Source organism: Anomaloglossus baeobatrachus, chromosome 1 (genome assembly GCF_048569485.1).
Source record: "Anomaloglossus baeobatrachus isolate aAnoBae1 chromosome 1, aAnoBae1.hap1, whole genome shotgun sequence".
NCBI lineage: Eukaryota > Metazoa > Chordata > Amphibia > Anura > Aromobatidae > Anomaloglossus > Anomaloglossus baeobatrachus.
Window position 1 is genome coordinate 57977325 of NC_134353.1, and position 19293 is coordinate 57996617.

The 19293-nt window shown below is 46.4% G+C and overlaps 1 protein-coding gene across 1 annotated transcript in view; it reads left to right on the forward strand.

The window, feature by feature from the left end:
• MAEA (macrophage erythroblast attacher, E3 ubiquitin ligase) overlaps nucleotides 1-18600 on the forward strand; it is a 153293-nt gene extending 134693 nt beyond the window's left edge. Inside the window, exons 4-8 of the mRNA XM_075332282.1 lie at nucleotides 2-78; nucleotides 2639-2747; nucleotides 9809-9942; nucleotides 13698-13893; nucleotides 17825-18600. Of these exons, the coding sequence (XP_075188397.1) occupies nucleotides 2-78; nucleotides 2639-2747; nucleotides 9809-9942; nucleotides 13698-13893; nucleotides 17825-17920 (612 nt within the window). The 3' untranslated portion in view covers nucleotides 17921-18600. The remainder of the gene's footprint in view (nucleotide 1; nucleotides 79-2638; nucleotides 2748-9808; nucleotides 9943-13697; nucleotides 13894-17824) is intronic.
• Nucleotides 18601-19293: the final 693 nt, after the last annotated feature.

Below are 19293 nucleotides of genomic sequence, written 5' to 3' on the forward strand. Positions count from 1 at the left end.
GAGCTGCCTGGAGTTCAGCCTGAGGATCCAGGAGTTCATTGAGCTCATCCGACAGAACAAAAGACTGGATGCCGTTAGGTAAGAATGCATAGTGCCGCGTTATATATGGAGGGTGAGGATATACGGTGCATCAGACAATCTAGTAATGGAGGAATACAATGGATGGTTGCCTCCATAGTACACTGCAAAAAGTATATAGTAATTTTTAAGAGGACTCATCAGTTGCCATAAGTGTATAATTATTTTCATCTGGTATAAATGCCGCTGTTCTCCTGAATCCGGCGATGTTTTTCTTGTGTTCCTGCGCCTTTCCAGTCCTGAAATATGGCCTTTTCTTCTCTGTATATAATTCTAGCCTAGTTAACCAAGTGGGCGTGGCCCTCAACTCTTCTCTAAGGGCGTGTTCTTGGAAGACCAAGCCTGTTTGGCTAAAAAGACTTGATTTATATAGATGGAAGAGAGGCCATATCTCAGGAATGGAGAGGGGCAGGAAGCAAAGAAAAACATTAACAGATTAAGGAGAACAGCGGCATTTATATCAGGTAAAAAAAATATACATTTATGGAACGCGATGGGTCCTTTTTAAAGGGTTTCTAAAGGCCCCATACAGAATCGGAGTGGCTACCAGAGGAACCTCCAGTAATACCAGGCCTGGCTGCGGTTACCTGTATTGAACTCCGGAGCTCTCACCTGAGCTCCGGAGTGCAGCCTGGACGGAACTCTGGGTTTGCAGGACTGAACCGCGAGCGCCGAATGATTCCACGGTGATTGCGGTTCAGTTCATGGCAGCTGCGGAATGGCCAGGCTGAACTCCGGAGCTCAGGTGTCAGCTTCGGAGTTCAGCCTGGCCTGTTCGCAGCTGCCATGAACTGAACCGCATTCACCGTGGAATCAGTCTGCGCTTGCAGATCAGTCCTTCAAACCCCGAGTTCAGTCCAGGCTGCACTCCGGAGCTCAGGTGAGAGCCCTGTAGTGCAATCCAGGTAACCGCAGCCTGGACTGGTATTACTGGAGGTTCCTCCGGTAGCCAGTCCGACACTGCCCCCATATTAAACTAAAATTGGCCAAACTTGCCAACTGGCTTCTGGGACTGATCTCCTGAGCATGTGTGACCATCGGCACTGGACACAAGGATATTTATAAAAAAAATAACCAGCAGGGGGCGCCATGATGGGTATATAACAGAAATATCTGTATAGGAGGATTTTACCACTCAATTGATATAGAATTTTAAGTCTAAATGAGTCCTTAATAATAAGCCTACTACTGCCTGAGGCGATGAGTAGAACTGTGAGGGATGATGAGTAGAACTGTGAGGGATGATGAGTAGAACTGTGAGGGATGATGAGTAGAACTGTGAGGGATGATGAGTAGAACTGTGAGGGATGATGAGTAGAACTGTGAGGGATGATGAGTAGAACTGTGAGGGATGATGATGATGAGTAGCACTGTAAGGGATGATTATAAAAAACATTTCTGAAAGTGGAAAGCAATGAGCCCTAATGGCTGAAAATGTAAAGCAGCATCAAATTGAAATCTATGGCTTATGTGCTGGACTAGTCCCATCAGCTGCTTCTTACTACACGGAATGGCAGATTCCACCTAGGATGTGCTAAGAAATAAAGGATCAGCATGCCGTAGGCCAAGCCAAGGCTGCACTGGATGGGAAAAATGAGGCCAAATGGTAAAAAAAAATAAATACAATTCTACCATTTTGTTTTCTGAGTTTTATTTCTACAGTGTTAATTTTGGGTATAAAAAAAACCTGACCTGACGTTATTCTTCAGTATTGTACTTTTTTTTTCATTTTTTTTTTTTTTTTTTTTTTTTCAGTCCTCCAAGGTTACTTGAGCCTGCCATTGTTTGATCCTTTGGACTGTAAGGCTATGTTCACACTTTGCAGACATTCTGCAACCTAATCTGCATCTCTTGGCAGGAAAAATGACATGTTTTTGCCACATTTGTTTTATGTTTTTTTTATTTATTTTATTTTATTTTCTTTATTTTTTTTATTATTATTGCTTTCAAGAATTGACGTGCTGCAATTTTTATTTATTTTTTTTTCTGCACCCAAATCTGCAAGGCAAATATGCTGAACGTGTGCGCAGGACTTCAGGATGCTCGCATACTTTGCAGGCATAAGGATATCCTTGCAGATTTGTGGGAGGAAAAAAAAAAAGTCTAAAAAATGCAACGTGTGCGTCACAGCCTTATGCTGTACTATGTAATAAAGATCACAATCTACCGTGAAGCCCAGCCTGTGGCTAACCTTCACAGGAGAACTAACATGGAAGTGCCTGAATGATCACCTGGGCTGGATTGTTGCACTTAAAAGCTACAGTCCATTATTGATAGTGGCATTTAAGGGGTTAACAGCATGGATCGGCAATGTCAGATGTGACATAGTCGGCATCGGCATGGAGCGGGCTCAGTTTCAGCATATATGTCATCAAATGTTGGCAACTGTTGACAACAAGGGTCTGTCCTTGCATTGCACGGACACATTACAATTTGCTGACTCTTCTATCCCCAGTCATTTTACTAATGGGGTCCCCTTTGGTCGGACCCCCCAGCGATGGCATAACCTTGGTTACACTGTATTGGTCAGTTTTTTCATGTCTTGCCTCCTTCCTTCCAGACATGCGAGGAAGCACTTCAGCCAGGCAGAGGGCAGTCAGTTGGATGAGGTGCGACAAGTGATGGGGATGCTGGCCTTTCCTTCAGACACGCACATCTCTCCCTACAAGGTGAGCACGCTCGGGATACGGCTCGGCAGGGTCTGGTTGGGCTGTGGGCACGGTCACACGTCTGCTCTGGGCACGCCGCAAATCCACCCCAAATCTTGTGCCAAAATTTACATTTGCCTAAGTGGAAATGTGCAGCGTGGATCCGGCATGCTGGAGCTTTAAAATCTGCACCGCGGGTCAATTTCCATGCGGCTGTCACATTGACATGTATTGTAGCGCGTGCATACGTCACCCTGCAAATCGACAGCATATCCATCATGTGTAACCATAATGGGGTTGAAAAAAATGGTTCAATTCTGGTTCCTCTTTAGAGTTCTGCAGCGGTGACAACACAGCCAATCATTCGCCTCCAAGATCAAATGCTATCTTCCTTGGTTTAACCTCAGAGACCAACGATTGACTGCAGCGGTCATGTGTCCGGTCAACACACCTTGTCTCATGTCATGGACCCTCTCATTATGTGCAGTTGGGGGGCCCAGTAGCTTGACCCCTCAGTTATTTAGGATTCCAAGAGGCTTCACTTTTTATAAGGGCTGTCCACAACTAGGACAACCCCCTTCTGATTCCACATTTCCCACAGGTAAAATAATAAGGCCGGGGTCACACTTGTGTGTGACTTGTGCGAGAATCGGATCGCACTGCCTGGGCCGGCCGTGGCTCTCCTGACAGGAGCGGGTCAGCACCATAGAAATACATACAGCGGAGCCGCTCCTGGCAGAAGAGAAGGCGGCCGATCTGTGCAGTGTGATCCGATTCTCGCACGAGTCACACGCAAGTGTGACCCCGGCCTAAAGCCTATACTTGCCTCCTGTACCAGCGCTGTTCCAGTGGTGCTGCACTTCGTGTTCCCTGGCTCACATGATGTTGTGAAGTCCCACAAGTCCCGCATCCAATCAGCGTCATTTTTCAAGTTTTTCAGTTTTTCATTTTTTTTTTTTTTTTAGGTTTTCAGGCACCTCCCACAGGGGGAGGGTGCATTAAATACCTAGTCTCCCCTCCTTCAGACCAAACGAGCAATCAACAGGAAGTGGATGCACCTGCAGCGCTCACTTCCTGTTGATTAACGCGTTTGGTCCAAAGGCGGGGAGACAGACGTTGGCACAGTTTGGACGTGGGGGTCACGTGAGACCTGGAAAGGCTAACTGTAGCACTGCTGGAACAGCGCCGGTCTATTAGGTTAGTATAGGCTTTATTGTTTTACCAGGGGGAAACGTGGATTCTGAGGGGGTTGCCGTATTAGTGGACAACCCCTTTAATATCTTCAGTTGTTTTTTGTAGATTTGTTTCCATCAGACTTTCTGATTAAACCCTCTCCTCATCAGGTATATTCATATTTAAGGGAACCGGTCAACTACTTCATACTGTAAAGGCAGTCTCTCACCAGAAAAAGACTGTTCAAACCAAGCACAGAAGCACGGTGCACCCTTGACGTGGCCAAGCAGATCTGTGCACCTTCCCACGTACTTGTTTTCCATTTTAACTCCGACCTCCTCAGACCAATATAAACCCAGAGCTGTCAATCAAGGAAGAAGAGGGCGATGGAAAACAAGTACAAGGGGAGGGTCATTAAACCACTTGGCCACTCCCAGGGTGCACCGAGCATAAGGTAGAATAGCTCTAGGGCCTAGGACACACGGTGAGAAAAACAGTGCGAGTGGGATGCGCTAAAAAAAAATCACATTCCACTCGCACCAATATTACTCTATGGGGCCGCACCCATGAGCCATTATTTTCTCAGCCCTAATTGGACCTAGAAAACAGTCACAGCATGCTGCAGGTGCAATGCAATCCCGTTCCACTCACACCCATTCATGTCTATGGGGCAAGAGAAACATCGCACTGCTCTCACGTTACACCGGTGTAATGCATGAGCAGTGCGATTCTCGCATCAGCCAGCAATGGAGGAGATAGGGAGATCAATCCCTCTCTCTCCTCCGCAAAGCTGGCCCTCCCCTCTACAGCATCACCCCCCTCCCTCTCCTCCGCAGCATCACCCCCCCCTCCCTCTCCTCTGCAGCGCCAGCCCAGCCCTCCACAGCGGCACCCCCCTCCCTCTCCTCTGCAGCGCCAGCCCAGCCCTCCACAGCATCACCCCCTTCCCTCTCCTCCACAGCATCACCCTCCTCACTCTCCTCTGCAGCGCCAGCCCAGCCCTCCACAGCATCACCCCCTTCCCTCTCCTCCGCAGCACCAGCCCAGCACTCCACAGCATCACCCCCCTCCCTCTCCTCCGCAGCACCAGCCCAGCACTCCACAGCACCCCCCCCTCTCCTCCGCAGCACCAGCCCAGCACTCCACAGCACCACCCCCCCTCCCTCTCCTCTGCAGCGCCAGCCCAGCCCTCCACAGCATCACCCCCCTCCCTCTCCTCCGCAGCACCAGCCCAGCCCTCCACAGCATCACCCCCCTCCCTCTCCTCCACAGCATCACCCCCCTCCCTCTCCTTCACAGCCCCAGCCCAGCCCTCCACAGCATCATCCCCCCTCTCCTCCGCAGCCCCAGCCCAGCCCTCCACAGCATCACCCCCCCCTTCTCCTCCGCAGCGCCAGCCCTCCACAGCATCACCCCCCTCCCTCTCCTCCACAAAGCTGGCTCTCCCCTCCACAGCATCACCCCCCTCCCTCTCCTCCGCAGCGCCAGCCCAGCCCTCCACAGCATCATCCCCCCTCTCCTCCGCAGCCCCAGCCCAGCCCTCCACAGCATCACCCCCCCCCCCCTCCTCCGCAGCGCCAGCCCTCCACAGCATCACCCCCCTCCCTCTCCTCCACAAAGCTGGCTCTCCCCTCCACAGCATCACCCCCCTCCCTCTCCTCCGCAGCGCCAGCCCAGCCCTCCACAGCATCACCCCGCTCCCTCTCCTCCACAGCTGTGGTGAGCCGAGTGTCATACGAGAACTCGCAGTAATCTCCGTGTGGCCTCAGCCTAATGTAGACTTTTTAGAAAGTTTCCTTACTCTGCATTTAGGAAGACAATTCAGTTTGAAGGTGTCCGATTACATATCCTTTATGTCACGCTAGGTAAAAGGAAGTACCAAGCGGAACAGAAGGGAAGGGAAACCCTGTGTCTAGGGAGGGGGGAAGATGGTGACCCCTAACCTAACCTACCGCTGGGCTCTGGGGTCCCTCACCACCCTAGATATTCGCACCTATGCGCTGAGCCGGATACCTGACCCTAGGTATCTTTAGTGCTGGGCCCTAAATAAAGAACGGATGAGATGAGCTCTTCGGCAACCCCAGTAACCACTATAGAAGACACAAGGAGGACACACAGGGGGAAAAGCATGAACTACTTATCATTAGATGACACAGGTAGAGGTTCAGCAACAGAGGAGTACAAGCCGCCTGCTTGCAACCAGGGCTTGCATGAACTGAATATCATCACCAGCACCAGTCCAGGGAAGGAAGGGGTATATAAGCACCAAGCTAATGCTGATGATCAGCAGCTGGGTGGAAGGCGAGCTCCTGCTGGGTCCAAAATGGAGAGAAATGAATCCAGCAGGAAAGCTACCTATACTAATCACTACTGACAGCAGGAACAATGGAAAGTCATGGAGCATTCTGTGCAACCAAGTGCTGTGACCTTCTATGGCCAGAAACCACATGACTGTCTGTCACCTGTGACACTTTAAGGGATTGGGGATACAAATATAAAAGTGATGTTCTAGACCCGGAGTTTGGATTTACACAATAAATGTGTTTTCTCTTAACGTGTATTTAACCTCCTCGCCTTCCATCCAGGCCCCGCAGATCGCCCGGCAGGGGAGACGGCAGCAAATGACATGGTCTGTCCGCCAGGCTATAATCACCGGCTCAGGATAGACTTGACATTTGCGTCATCTACCGCTGTTCATCAGCAAGTGATGATCTCTCCCGGTCCCCCCTGTGCTCGGAGTGGAGATATTCCTCCTTTTAGATTTCCTCTTTAAAGATGCCCTCTAAAAAAAAGGGGTCTTTGTAATGGGGATCTGCTGTATTGGTCAGCGCAGAGCATTCATACTAAAAGAGACATGACCCAGACGACTCATTGATTCCTGTGAGTGTTGTGTAGTGCCTAATGGTAAAATCGCCTTGTGGAAAGTGGTGGCAAACGACGTCACGTCATGATCCGTGAAGGTCTCACAACTGGGACCACCAACGATCCGGAGACATTAATCCTGCGCTGCGTCCCATACATTCTCAGGATTGGTAGTGGCCCCAGAGGTCAAGACTCCAGCGAACAAAAAGTGATGGCCCAATCTATAAACCAACACTTCATTAGATAGAGAGAACCCTCTTATAGGCAATCTGTCAGCAGGTTTTTCCTATTTCATCAGAGAGCAGCATGATGTAGCCAAAGAGACCCTGAATCCAACGATGTATCACTTCGTTTGCTGGGTGCTGCGGTTCTGACGCAGAGTTTTTAAATTTAACATGCAGCAGAGCTGGGAAAGCTGCCCCCGCCCACACAAGGCTCTGTATGTGCAATGTCTATAGACAGTGAGCTGCTAGTCACCGAAGGGGGTGTGCCGGAGTAACTGACCTCCACTTACCTAGTCCGGCAATGATAATCTCCGGAAGCTAAACATTGCAGGTAAACAGCACAAACCTTGAAGCTAAAACAAACATTGCAGGCAAACTGCACAGACCTTAATAAGAGGCACATCAATTCTGTATTTTAACCCCTGCAGCATGCTGATTACATAGCAAAAACCTGATTACAGACTCACTTTAAAGCCTTCTATTGGTTGTTCCCCCTTTAAGAAGTTAGTCTGAACATAACTGTCAAAAAAAGCAACAAAAAGAGGAGATAAAAACTCCCCCAAAAATGTATTATAAAATATACTCACAGCAAAAAAGAGGGCAACCAGTCCAGTTAGCCCAGGCCAACACATCTAATGCACAAACAGGATGCAGACAAACCTCTCAACATGATGGACACTTCACAGGTGCAAGGTAAATTGCACACTAGTGGCGCGCATAGGGCACTGTTCACACTTGTATGCGCATGGTGTCCAGCCAGCAACCTATTACCACGCCCTTACTATTAGGTTAGGCGGGTTACCCGGACACTACTCACTGCAGCACGCAAGGGACAGAAATTCCACTATGCACGGCCGTATTAAGAGGTCCGGCTGCACCCCGTATAAAGTGCAAAAAAATGACATATAAAATATATATGAGGTATTAGTTTGTAAATTGGCCAATGTACGTAAGCCCGCGCCACTAGTGTGCAATTTACCATGCACCGGTGAAGTGTCCATCATGTTGAGAGGCTTGTCTGCATCCTGTTTGTGCATTAGATGTGTTGGCCTGGGCTAACTGGACTGGTTGCCCTCTTTTTTGCTGTGAGTATAACTGAACATAACTGGGTAAAATTACTAAGTGCTTGTAAAAAAACAAGCAGCTTTGCAATTTCCTGGTCAAGAACGAAGAGATTTTTAATAATACAGTTTACTGCCTATTGGTTAACATTGGTGGATGCCATTTTCAAGTCTCTCCAGAGATGCTCAATTGGGTTTAGGTCAGGGCTCTGGCTGGGCCGGTCAAGAATGGTCACAAAGTTGTTCTGAAGCCACTCCTTTGTTATTTTAGCTGTGTGCTTAAGGTCATTGTCTTGTTGGAAGGTGAACCTTCGGCCAAGTCTGAGGTCCAGAGCACTCTAGAAGAGGTTTTTTTCCAGGATATCTCTGTACTTGGCCGCATTCATCTTTCCTTCAATGGAAACCAGTAGTTCTGTCCCTGCAGCTGAAAAACACCCCCATAGCATGAAGTTGCCACCACCATGTTTCACTGTGGGGATTGTATTGGGCAGGGGATGAGCAGTGCCTGGTTTTCTCCACACATATCGCTTAGAATTATCACCAAAAAGATCTATCTTCGTCTCATCAGACCAGAGAATCTTATTTCTCATAGTCTGGGAGTCCTTCGTGTGTTTTTTTGCAAACGCTATGTGGGCTTTCATATGTCTTGCATTGAGGAGAGGCTTCCGTCAGCCATTCTGCCATAAAGGCTTGACTGGTGGAGGGCTGCAGTGATAGTTGACTTTGTGGAACTTTCTCCCATCTCCCTACTGCATCTCTGGAGCTCAGACACAGTGATCTTGGGGTTCTTCTTTACCTCTCTCACCAAGGCTCTTCTCCCACGATTGCTCAGTTTGGCTGGACGCCAAGGTCTAGGAATAGTTCTGGTGGTCCTAAACTTCTTCCACTTAAGGATTATAGAGGCCACTGTGCTCTTAGGAACCTTGAGTACTGTAGAAATTCTTTTGTAACCTTGGCCAGATCTGTGCCTTGCCACAATTCTGTCTCTGAGCTCCTTGGGCATATCCTTTGATCTCATGATTCTCATTTGGTGTGACATTCAGTGTGAGCTGTGAGGTCTTATTTAGACAGGTGTGCGCCTTTCCCAATCAAGTCCTATCAGTTTAATTACACACATCTGGATTCCAATGAAGGAGAAGAACCATCTCAAGGAGGATCACAAGGAAATGGGCAGCATTTGACTTAAATATGAGTGTCTGATCAAAGGGTCTGAATAATTATGACCATGTGATGTTTCAGTTTTTCTTGTTTAATAAATTTGCAAAAATTTCTACGTTTTTTTTTTCTTTCCTCTCTAGATGGGGGATGGGGGGCAGAGTGTACATTAATGAGAAAAAAAGGAACTTTTTTGAATTTACCCAATGGCTGCAATGAAAAATTTAAAGGGGGCTGAATACTTTCTGTACCCACTGTATAATTGGTGGAGGAAGGTTGAGCTAGATGGACCAAATTAAAAAAAAAAAAAAAAAAAAAAAAAGGATTTTGTCTAGCATGATGAGTTATGGGGTGTAATGAGGTCTCTTTTAAAAATGTCTTTTCAAGGTAACAGCACTCAATGTCAGGCAGCAGCTGCAAAAGCAAACAAGATTTTAGGGTGTATAAAAAGAGACTTGATCCCATGATCCCAACGTATTGTTACCCCTCTTTTTAGAAGGGGAATCTGAATCTGTTATATCCGTTGATCTGCCGGGTGACTTGTGCAGAGTCTCTTCTACTCTACGATGGTATACAATAAAAGTCTTATTGATCCCCTTATTTCTAGGATCTCCTGGACCCGGCTCGGTGGCGGATGCTCATCCAACAGTTCCGCTATGACAACTACAGACTACACCAGCTGGGGAATAACTCCGTCTTTACCATAACTCTGCAAGCAGGTCTGTCTGCCATCAAAACACCGTATCCTTCACACAGCCGAGACCTGAATTGTGCACCTAGGGTTCTATCAGGGATCGGTACTTCTATAAGTTATCCAGTATCCATCGGATAGGGAATCATTTACTGACTGTCAGGGTGGGGGGGGGAGGGGCTGAGCTCTGGGACCGCCACCAATTGGCAGAATGGAAATTATCTGCCAAAGGGGATCACAGATCAGACGCCCGACCACTGCTCCACCCTTTCCATATAGGGCTGCCTACAAAAAACAAATGCTACCCTCAACCGTCCCATAGGGAATGAATGGAGCGCTGGTGGCGCATGCGCACTATATTCCAATCTACCAGAGGATAGAAGTTCCCCTTTCTGCCGATTGGTGCAGGTCACAGCTTTTGGACTATCACCTATCCTGGACGCTAACTTGCTTTCAAGGGAACCTATCACCAGATTACTCCCTTTTAAAGGGAACCTGTCCGCAGAAATTTTGCACTAAACCTAAAAGATCCCCCCCCTGCAGCTCCTGGGCTGCATTCTAGCAATGTTCCTGTTGTTATTGTGCCCCCTTTTAGACCAAAATAAATAGTTTATAAAGTGTTACCTTTTTTTTATGCAAATCTTGTTAATCGTACACAGGGGCGGGCTGCCTGGTGTCCGTTATCCTGCCTCCTGCTGCTTTACACCGTCCCCCATCACTCAATTTCATGCTTCAGGACGCTGCCCAGTGCGCCCGAGGTCTCACGCATGCGCCGTGCCACTCTAGCGGGACTGAGCACTGTGCACAGTGTGACCGCTGGTGAAGTGTTGCGCAGGCGTGAGATTATGGGCGGCGCTGTGATTTTTATCAGCAAGTACCCGCCCATAATCTCGTGCCCGCGCTTTCCCCTCTGCCTCCACCAATCTGCACAAGCGCTGGCCAGATGACCCCACGTCACCTCTTTCCCATATTTCCTGCTCCAGGGCAAGATGGGAAAGAGGTGACGTGAGGTCATCTGGCCAGCGCTTGCGCAGAACGCTGGAGGCAGAGGGGAAAGTGCGGGCACGAGATTATGGGCGGGTACTTGCTGATAAAAATCACAGCGCCGCCCATAATCTCACGCCTGCGCAACACGTCACCAGCGGTCACACTGTGCACAGTGCTCAGTCCCGCTAGATGGGCACGGCGCATGCGCGAGACCTCTGGCGCACTGGGTGCTGTCCTGAGGTATGAAATTGAGCGATGGGGGAAGGCGTAAAGCAGCAGGAGGCAGAATAACGGACGTCAGGCAGCCCGCCCCCGTGTACGATTAACAAGATTTGCATAGGAAAAGGTACCACTTTATTTATTTTGGTCTAAAAGGGGGTACAATAACAGGAACCTTGCTAGAATGCAGCCCAGGAGCTGCAGAATGGGAATCTTTTAGGTTTAGTGCAAAATTTCTGCTGACAGGTTCCCTTTAAAAGCAAGCGCAGGTGCACTTTGTTCTGCTCTCAGTAGGGAAGATCAAAGTACTGTAGTGCGCATGCACGAGGAAAGGTTAAAGTGCGCATGCGCACTACAGTACTTTGATCCTCCCACAGGAATAACGCCGCTCTTGCAATCACATCTGTTTTTTATTATCTTCCACAACTGCTTTGAAGTACTCCTATCCTTTCACATAAAGCCTGTAGAACAACATTGCCTTTATGCCCTCATCAACCACAACAAGGTCAAATTCCTTTACCAGTCATTTATAGCCACGAACGGACCCGATTCTCATGTTCTGTAACTTGCCATTCCCTATTGGATGGTTTCTCTTTAGCAATATGCTGTCAGCACTAGAAGTACAAGGACTACCTTCCGCTCCCTTCCCAGCATGCATTGCATCTTCCCATTGTCCAATAGCTTGCTTGCCTGCAACAAGAAGCCATCCTCCGTGTTAGGCTGGATTTCCTCTTGCGTATGACATGCGCGATTCTCGCATCGCATCACCCGGTACAGCTTCCCACTCTCCGGACACGAGCATCTCAGCTTCCTAGAAATACATGCAGCCAACCTGCTCCTGTCAGGAGAGCGTGCGGCCGCACCGGGTGATGCAATGCGAGACTCGCGCAAGTCATACCAAGTGGATACTCCGGCCTTAGAAGCGACAGCAAGTCCTATTGTTGAGCTCGGGCTTATCCTCTGAAGTAAACAGGCTGACTTGCAATACCAGACACGGCCCATGGCAGTGGTGGCGCTGTGTCCAAACATAAGTTTGTTTATCCTGGAAACAAAAAAACGCTAACCGCTTGGCATAAATTGATGCACACATACCGCCATAGCATGCCTTTAGTTAAAGGGGTTGTCCAGTTAAAACCTTTTCATAGGAGAGGGTATAACTTGCTGATTGGTGGGCGTCACACTCTGCAGATCGGGAAATTTGTCAATTTAATTAATGACAATTAAAAGACGGTGCGCCCGACTACCGCGCCATTCATAATATAAAAAAAGACCAAGTGCAGTGCTGAAAAGTGAGTGGAGCCGGACAGCCCCTTAGGGCTACATTCACACGACCGTTCTGTTTTTGCGGCCCGCAAAAAAACGGAAGGAGAGTTGCATACCGTCCAGGGTATCTCGCCAGATGCTGGTCCCCAGAGAAGGTCTATGGGGAATAGAATCCTGCGCAAAGGGGTAGGAGCAAGCGCTACAAACTCTCCAATCACTGGGCGGCAGTCACACTGCTTCTGCGGCAGCTCTTTGTTCTTCTGAAGCCGGGCACCCATTAGGCTCATTTAATATAAACTGCTTCCTTGCTCCCCGGCGTCTGTGATTGGTTGCAGTCAGACACGCCCCCACGCTGAGTGACTGTAACAAATTACAGCCGCCAATGGGTGGGTCTCTATCTTACAGTACAATAAATTTAAAAAAACGGCGTGCAGTCCCCCCCTCCCCATCAATTTTGATACCAGACAAGATAAAGCCTTACAGCTGCTGGCTGGTATTCTCAGGCTGGGGAGACCCAAGTTATTGGACGTCCCCCAGCCTAAAGATATCAGCCAGCAGCAGCCGCATCCATTGACAGTCTCGGGACTTTACCCGGCTCATCCCGAATACCCTGCTATGGTGACAAACTGGGTAATATATGGGGTTGATACCAGCTGTGTAATGTCACCTGGCATCAAGGCCTGGCATTAGTGATGTCACGGCGTCTATCAGATACCCAACATCACTAACCCAGTCAGTAATAAAAAAAAAAAAAAAAGACAACAAACAAATTTTTATTTGAAAAAACACTCCCCAAAACATTCCCTCTTTCACCAATTTATTGGAAAGTAAAAACAAATCCGGGTCCGGTGTAATCCAATAAGGGGGTCCCACGACAATCCATACCATAGTCCAATGTCCCAGTCAATGAAGAACAGAATGTTCCCCATTGGTTTGGAGAGCAATGCAGTGACCTGAGCCAGCATCATGAGGTCAGTCCAGGTCAATGCAGGGGAGGTTGCATTGACCTGGGAGGTTAGCGAGGTATATTACCTGCAGTGATTGACGCCGCTGCACTTTTGACCTCAGCGCTGGTCACTGACTTCCATCCGCCGCGTTCACAAGGGAAGTATCGCGAGCGGCGTGTGATGTCACTGCTGATCACAGTCTCGGGCCACTCGCAAGATTTGATGTGAGAATGCGGCGTGCATAGAAGTCAGTGACAGTGTTGACGTCAGGAGTGCAGGCGTTCATAACCATGAGCAGGACAGACGGAACTGTCGTCTGAATGAGCCCTTAATATAATGTCACAATTTTACCAGTCGTCCTGATTTCTCCTTAACCACATCATATACAGACAGTGCTACAAAGAGGATGGGACCTCCAAAAACCCTGACTGCCCCGTCTGCAGCAAGTCCCTGAATAAACTCGCCCAGCCACTTCCAATGGCGCACTGTGCCAACTCCCGGCTGGTGTGCAAGATATCAGGAGACGTCATGAATGAGAACAACCCTCCCATGATGCTGCCTAATGGATACGTCTACGGATACAACGTGAGTCCTTGGGTTCCTTCTTTCCAGTATTTATTCTATGTAACCTCTGAGATCTTTGCATTCAATTAAACAAAAAAAAGGTAAAATAGGGGTTATATAGCAGCTCCTTGGAAGCTGCTGCAACCCCTATTTTACTTTTTTCTTTTTTGCTTTGTTTTTTCCTCGATTTTGATGCATGATGGCTTGTTTTATGCAAGATGAGTTGTAGTAGTTTTTTTGTTTGTTTTTTTCTTTTCCCCCATCAAACTGAGGTTTTTTTTGTTTTTTTTCTTGCATGGCAAGTTTACGTTACTTTAGTTCCATATTGGGGTACGGAAGACATTTTGATGGCTTTTTATTGCATTCTATAGCAGCAATTCTGACTCTTCATTTTTTTTCTTTTTTTACAGCATTTTACTGTAAAGGTTAAATTTTGATTAGAATGTTTCATAATAACAAACATTTCTATTTTTCCATTTTTATTTATTTATTTATTTTTTTTAAAGGGAATCTGTCACAAGGTTTTTGCTATCCCATCTGATAGGAGCATCTATTAGGGGCAGTAACCCCAATTCCTGCAATCCCACTTACCAGGACAGATTGTTGCAGTTTTGATAGAATCCCTGTTTTCTCTGCTGTGGAAAAAAAAAACAGTGGTCAGAATGCTGAGCTGCTTATAATCCAACCCACACCTCTCATTGGACAGTATACACAAGAAACTGCCAATCAGCGGTGGGGGTGGGGTTACACAATTCAGCCTGACTATCACTGCAAGACTAGATGTCTGCTGACAATCTCCGTTGATTAAACACGGATTGTAACACAAGCTGCTAATTAAGTGACATATCCTTGGGAATCAGGCTTTCTGCCCCTGCATCATGCTGCTCTCAGATTAAAAGTTTTTGCTATTCCATCTGATAGGAGCATCAATTAAGGGCAGTAACCCCAATTCCTGCAATCTCACTTACCAGGACAGATTGTTGCAGTTTTGATAGAATCCCTGTTTTCTCTGCTGTGGAAAAAAAAACAGTGGTCAGAATGCTGATCTGCTTATAATCCAACACACACCTCTCATTGGACAGTAAACACAAGAAACTGCCAATCAGTGGTGGGGGTGGGGTTACACAATTCAGCCTGTCAGAAGACCTCTAGTCCTGGAGTGATAATCTCCAGCTGATAAAACACTGATTGTAACACAAGCTGCTAATTAAGTGACACATCCTTGGGAATCAGGAATTTCTGCCCCTGCATCATGCTGCTCTCAGATTAAATAGCAAAAAAACTGCTGACAAATTAACTTTAAAAATATTTTTTAAAATCTGTTTTTTCCTCATTTCTTAAAGGGAAGGTGTCATTAAAAAAAAAAAAAAAAATCAATAACTAAAAAAAATGAAAATGTATTAATGTGTTTAAATATTATCATTTGTTTTTAGTTGAGCAAAATATAAAGTTTGATGTTTTCCACTCTTAAACACTAGGGGGAGCAGCTGCTGAAAACCTAGTGTAGAACTGGCTCACATTACAGCTGCAGTAAAAGTGGGTGGAGTCTGCTCTCCTGTGTGATGTCACTCCATCCTCCATTATCCTTTTGTAAACACCCAGAAGAGGAGTGGGGAAGTTTAGGATCACAGTGCTGAGCTATTTTGTTGGTGACTGCAGAGTTATACTAATATGTGGAATGTTTTATATTACTGTGCCACCTCCGATCCCAGCAGCTCCTCCAGTCATCGCTCTGCACATAGTGGTGACAGGAGGAACTGCCGGGAGTGGAGATCCAAGGTGAATGCAGTGCCTTGCGAAAGTATTCAGCCCCCTTGAATTTTTCAACCTTTTCCCACATTTCAGGCTTCAAACATAAAGATAAAAATGTTAATGTTCTGGTGAAGAATCAACAACAAGTGGACACAATTGTGAAGTTGAACGAAATTTATTGCTTATTTTAAACTTTTTAAAAAAATAATAAACTGAAAATTGGGACGTGCAATATTATTCATCCCCTCTAGGTTAAGACTTTGTAGCGCCCCCTTATTGCTGCAATTACAGCTGCAGTCGCTTGGGGTATGTGTCTATCAGTTTTGCACATCGAGAGACTGAAATTCTCGCCCATTCTTCCTTTGTAAACAGCTGGAGCTGAGTGAGGTTGGATGGAGGCGTTTGTGAACAGCAGTTTTCAGCTCTTTCCATAGATTCTCGATTGGGTTCAGGTCTGGACTGTGACTTGGCCATTCTAACACCTGGATACGTTTATTTGTAAACCATTCCATTGTAGATTTTGCTTTATGTTTGGCATCATTGTCTTGTTGGAAGACAAATCTCCGTCCCAGTCTCAGGTCGTTTGCAGACTCCAACAGGTTTTTTTCCAAGAATGGTCCTGTATTTGGCTCCATCCATCCTCTCATCAATTTTAACCATCTTCCCTGTCCCTGCTGAGGAAAAGGAGGCCCAAACCATGATGCTGCCACCACCATGTCTGACAGTGGGGATGGTGTGTTCAGGGTGATCAGCTGTGTTGCTTTTACGCCAAACATATCGTTTGGCATTGTGCTCAAATAGTTTGATTTTGGTTTCATCTGACCAGAGCACCTTCTTCCACATGTTTGGTGTCTCCAGGTGGCTTGTGGCAAACTTTAAATGACACTTTTTATGGATATCTTTGAGAAATGGCTTTCTCCTTGCCACTCTTCCATAAAGGCTAGATTTGTGCAGTGTATGACTGATTGTTGTCCTATGGACAGACTCTCCCACCTCAGCTGTAGATCTCTGCAGTTCGTCCAGAGTGATCATGGCCCTCTTGGCTGCATCTCTGATCAGTCTTTTCCTTGTTTGAGATGAAAGTTTGGATGGACGGCCGGGTCTTGGTAGATTTGCAGTGGTATGATACGCCTTCCATTGCAATATGATCGCTTGCACAGTGATCCTTGGGATGTTTAAAGTTATGGAAATCTTTTTGCAATCAAATCCGGCTTTAAACGTCTCCACAACAGTATCACGGACCTGCCTGTTGTGTTCCTTGGTCTTCACGATGCTCTCTGTGATTTAAGCAGAACACTGAGACTATCACAGAGCAGGTGCATTTATACGGAGACTTGATTACACACAGGGGATTATATTTATCATCATCAGTCATTTAGGACAACATTGGATCATTCAGAGATCCTCAATTAACGTCTGGAGTGAGTTTGCTGCACTGAAAGTAAAGGGGATGAATAATATTGCACGCCCCAATTTTCAGTTATTTTTTGTTTAAAAAAAGTTTAAAATAAGCAATAAATCTTGTTGAGCTTCACAATTGTGTCACAATTGTTGATTCTTCACCAGAATATTAACATTTTTATCTTTATGTTTGAAGCCTGAAATGTGGGGAAAGGTTGAAAAATTCAAGGGGGACGAATACTTTCGCAAGGCACTGTACATGCGGTGGCGAGCTGTGAGCCTGGTATTGCACTATAGATGTCAGGCGGTGATCACCACTCCCCGCCGTGTGTACTCACCTCAGACCTCCGCTCCCGGCAGCTCCTCCAGTCATCGCTTTGAGCACTGACAGGAGGAGCAGCCGAGATACCCGGCTTACAGGAGGAACTGCCAGGAGCGCAGGTCTGAGGTGAGTACATGCGGCGGGGAGTGGTGATCGCAGTCTGACATCTATAGTACAATTCCAGGCTCAGACTGCAAATCACCGCTCGCTGACGCCACCATCGTGCTCAGGGGGAAAGTGGAGCACACAGTAGACGCTGTGGGCTCCACAGAGATGGTGCTGATCCTTGTCTTTGTCGGTCCTGCTGCCTCGTGTACGGCACTGACTATCCTTGCTGGTCACCAGTAAGTGGCATTATGGACAGTTTTCTTACTTTTTGGTAGAGCCAGTTTGTATAAAATGTTTCCCATGAGGCGCGTGGCAGCATAAAAGTCATGTAATAATCCGCTAACACTGAATTTTATCATTTTCTTTCAGTCTCTTCTTTCTATACGCCAAGATGACAAAGTGACTTGCCCAAGAACCAAAGAAGTCTTCAGCTTCTCCCAAGCCGAGAAAGTCTACATCATGTAGACGTCATCTACGTACCTCCACCTCCCGTCAGATGGAGGCGGGGGGAGATCCAGCGTTCGGCAGCATCACACGCACAACGGGGCGGACGGGGACATCCGGCGCCCTTCTCTACGGTTGCATTTATCCACTTTTATTGCGACCAAAGATTTATAATTGAGCAACAACAACAAAACATAAAAAAAATCATCAAAAAAAGTGCAAAAAAACAAAAATAAAACATTTTGAACTTTTAGGAAATCTTTTTTTTGATTGTAAGCATTTTTTTTGTAACAGAAGTGAAGCTTCGGAAACCGAGAAGCTCTTTAATTCCTGCCCCTTTGGTGAGGGGTCGCGTTAGTTCTGTGTTAGGTCTTGGGATCATATCCGTATTGCTGCCTTATTCTTAGCTTTCAGAATGTACCACTTACATGGAGACACATAATACAGTCCTTCCCTCCTGCGTTGGATCTCTCTACTGCTCCCGGGACCTATGTTTTTAAAAAAAAAAAAAGCCACGAGCCCCGCAGGAAAAGCCACGGTTCAGTTTTTAGCCACGCAGGAATCATCTTCATTTACCGCAGGAACATTTTAGTCTTTCCAAGTCATTAGGAAGCCAGTGCTGTAGAAATTTGTATTTAGTGCTTATTTTTGCATGTCCGTGTTCATTAGCTAATAAAAAATAAAAAAAATTGTAAATTTGATCCCCCGTTCTGAGAATGGTGTTTTTATTTCTTTTTATGTCTGAGTGAAAATTTAATATGGGTTTGGAGCGCTGCCGAGGTTTAATGGCTCTCGGGGAAGATTACTTCAGTAAATAATAACTTTCGCTACCTAACTCTTGCCTGGATTATTAGACTGTGACTGGCCAGTCACATCCAGGGGGCACGTAAAAATGTATACATGAGGGTATGGTAATGCAACAGGAGCATTATGGGGAAAAACGGGCCAGAGGGCCTGGGAGATTTCATTTTTTCTTTTTGTTTTTAATTTTAATTTTTATTTAAAGGGAATGTGTCTTCAGAAAACGGCCGATTGATCATGGTTTTATGTTAGATGGATATATGTATGTATGTATGTATATATATTATATATATATATATATATATATATATATATATATATATATATATATATATATATATATATATATATATATATATGTATATGTATATATGTATATATATATATGTATGTATTATAAAATATATGGGCAGCACGGTGGCTCAGTGGTTAGCACTGTATGGTGGCTCAGTGGTTAGCACTGCAGTCTTGCAGCGCTGTGGTCCTTGGTTCAAATCCCATCAAGGACACCATCTGCAGGGCGTTTGTATATTCTGCCCATGATTGCGTGGGTTTCCTCCCACACTCCAAAGACATACAGATAGGGGCTCACA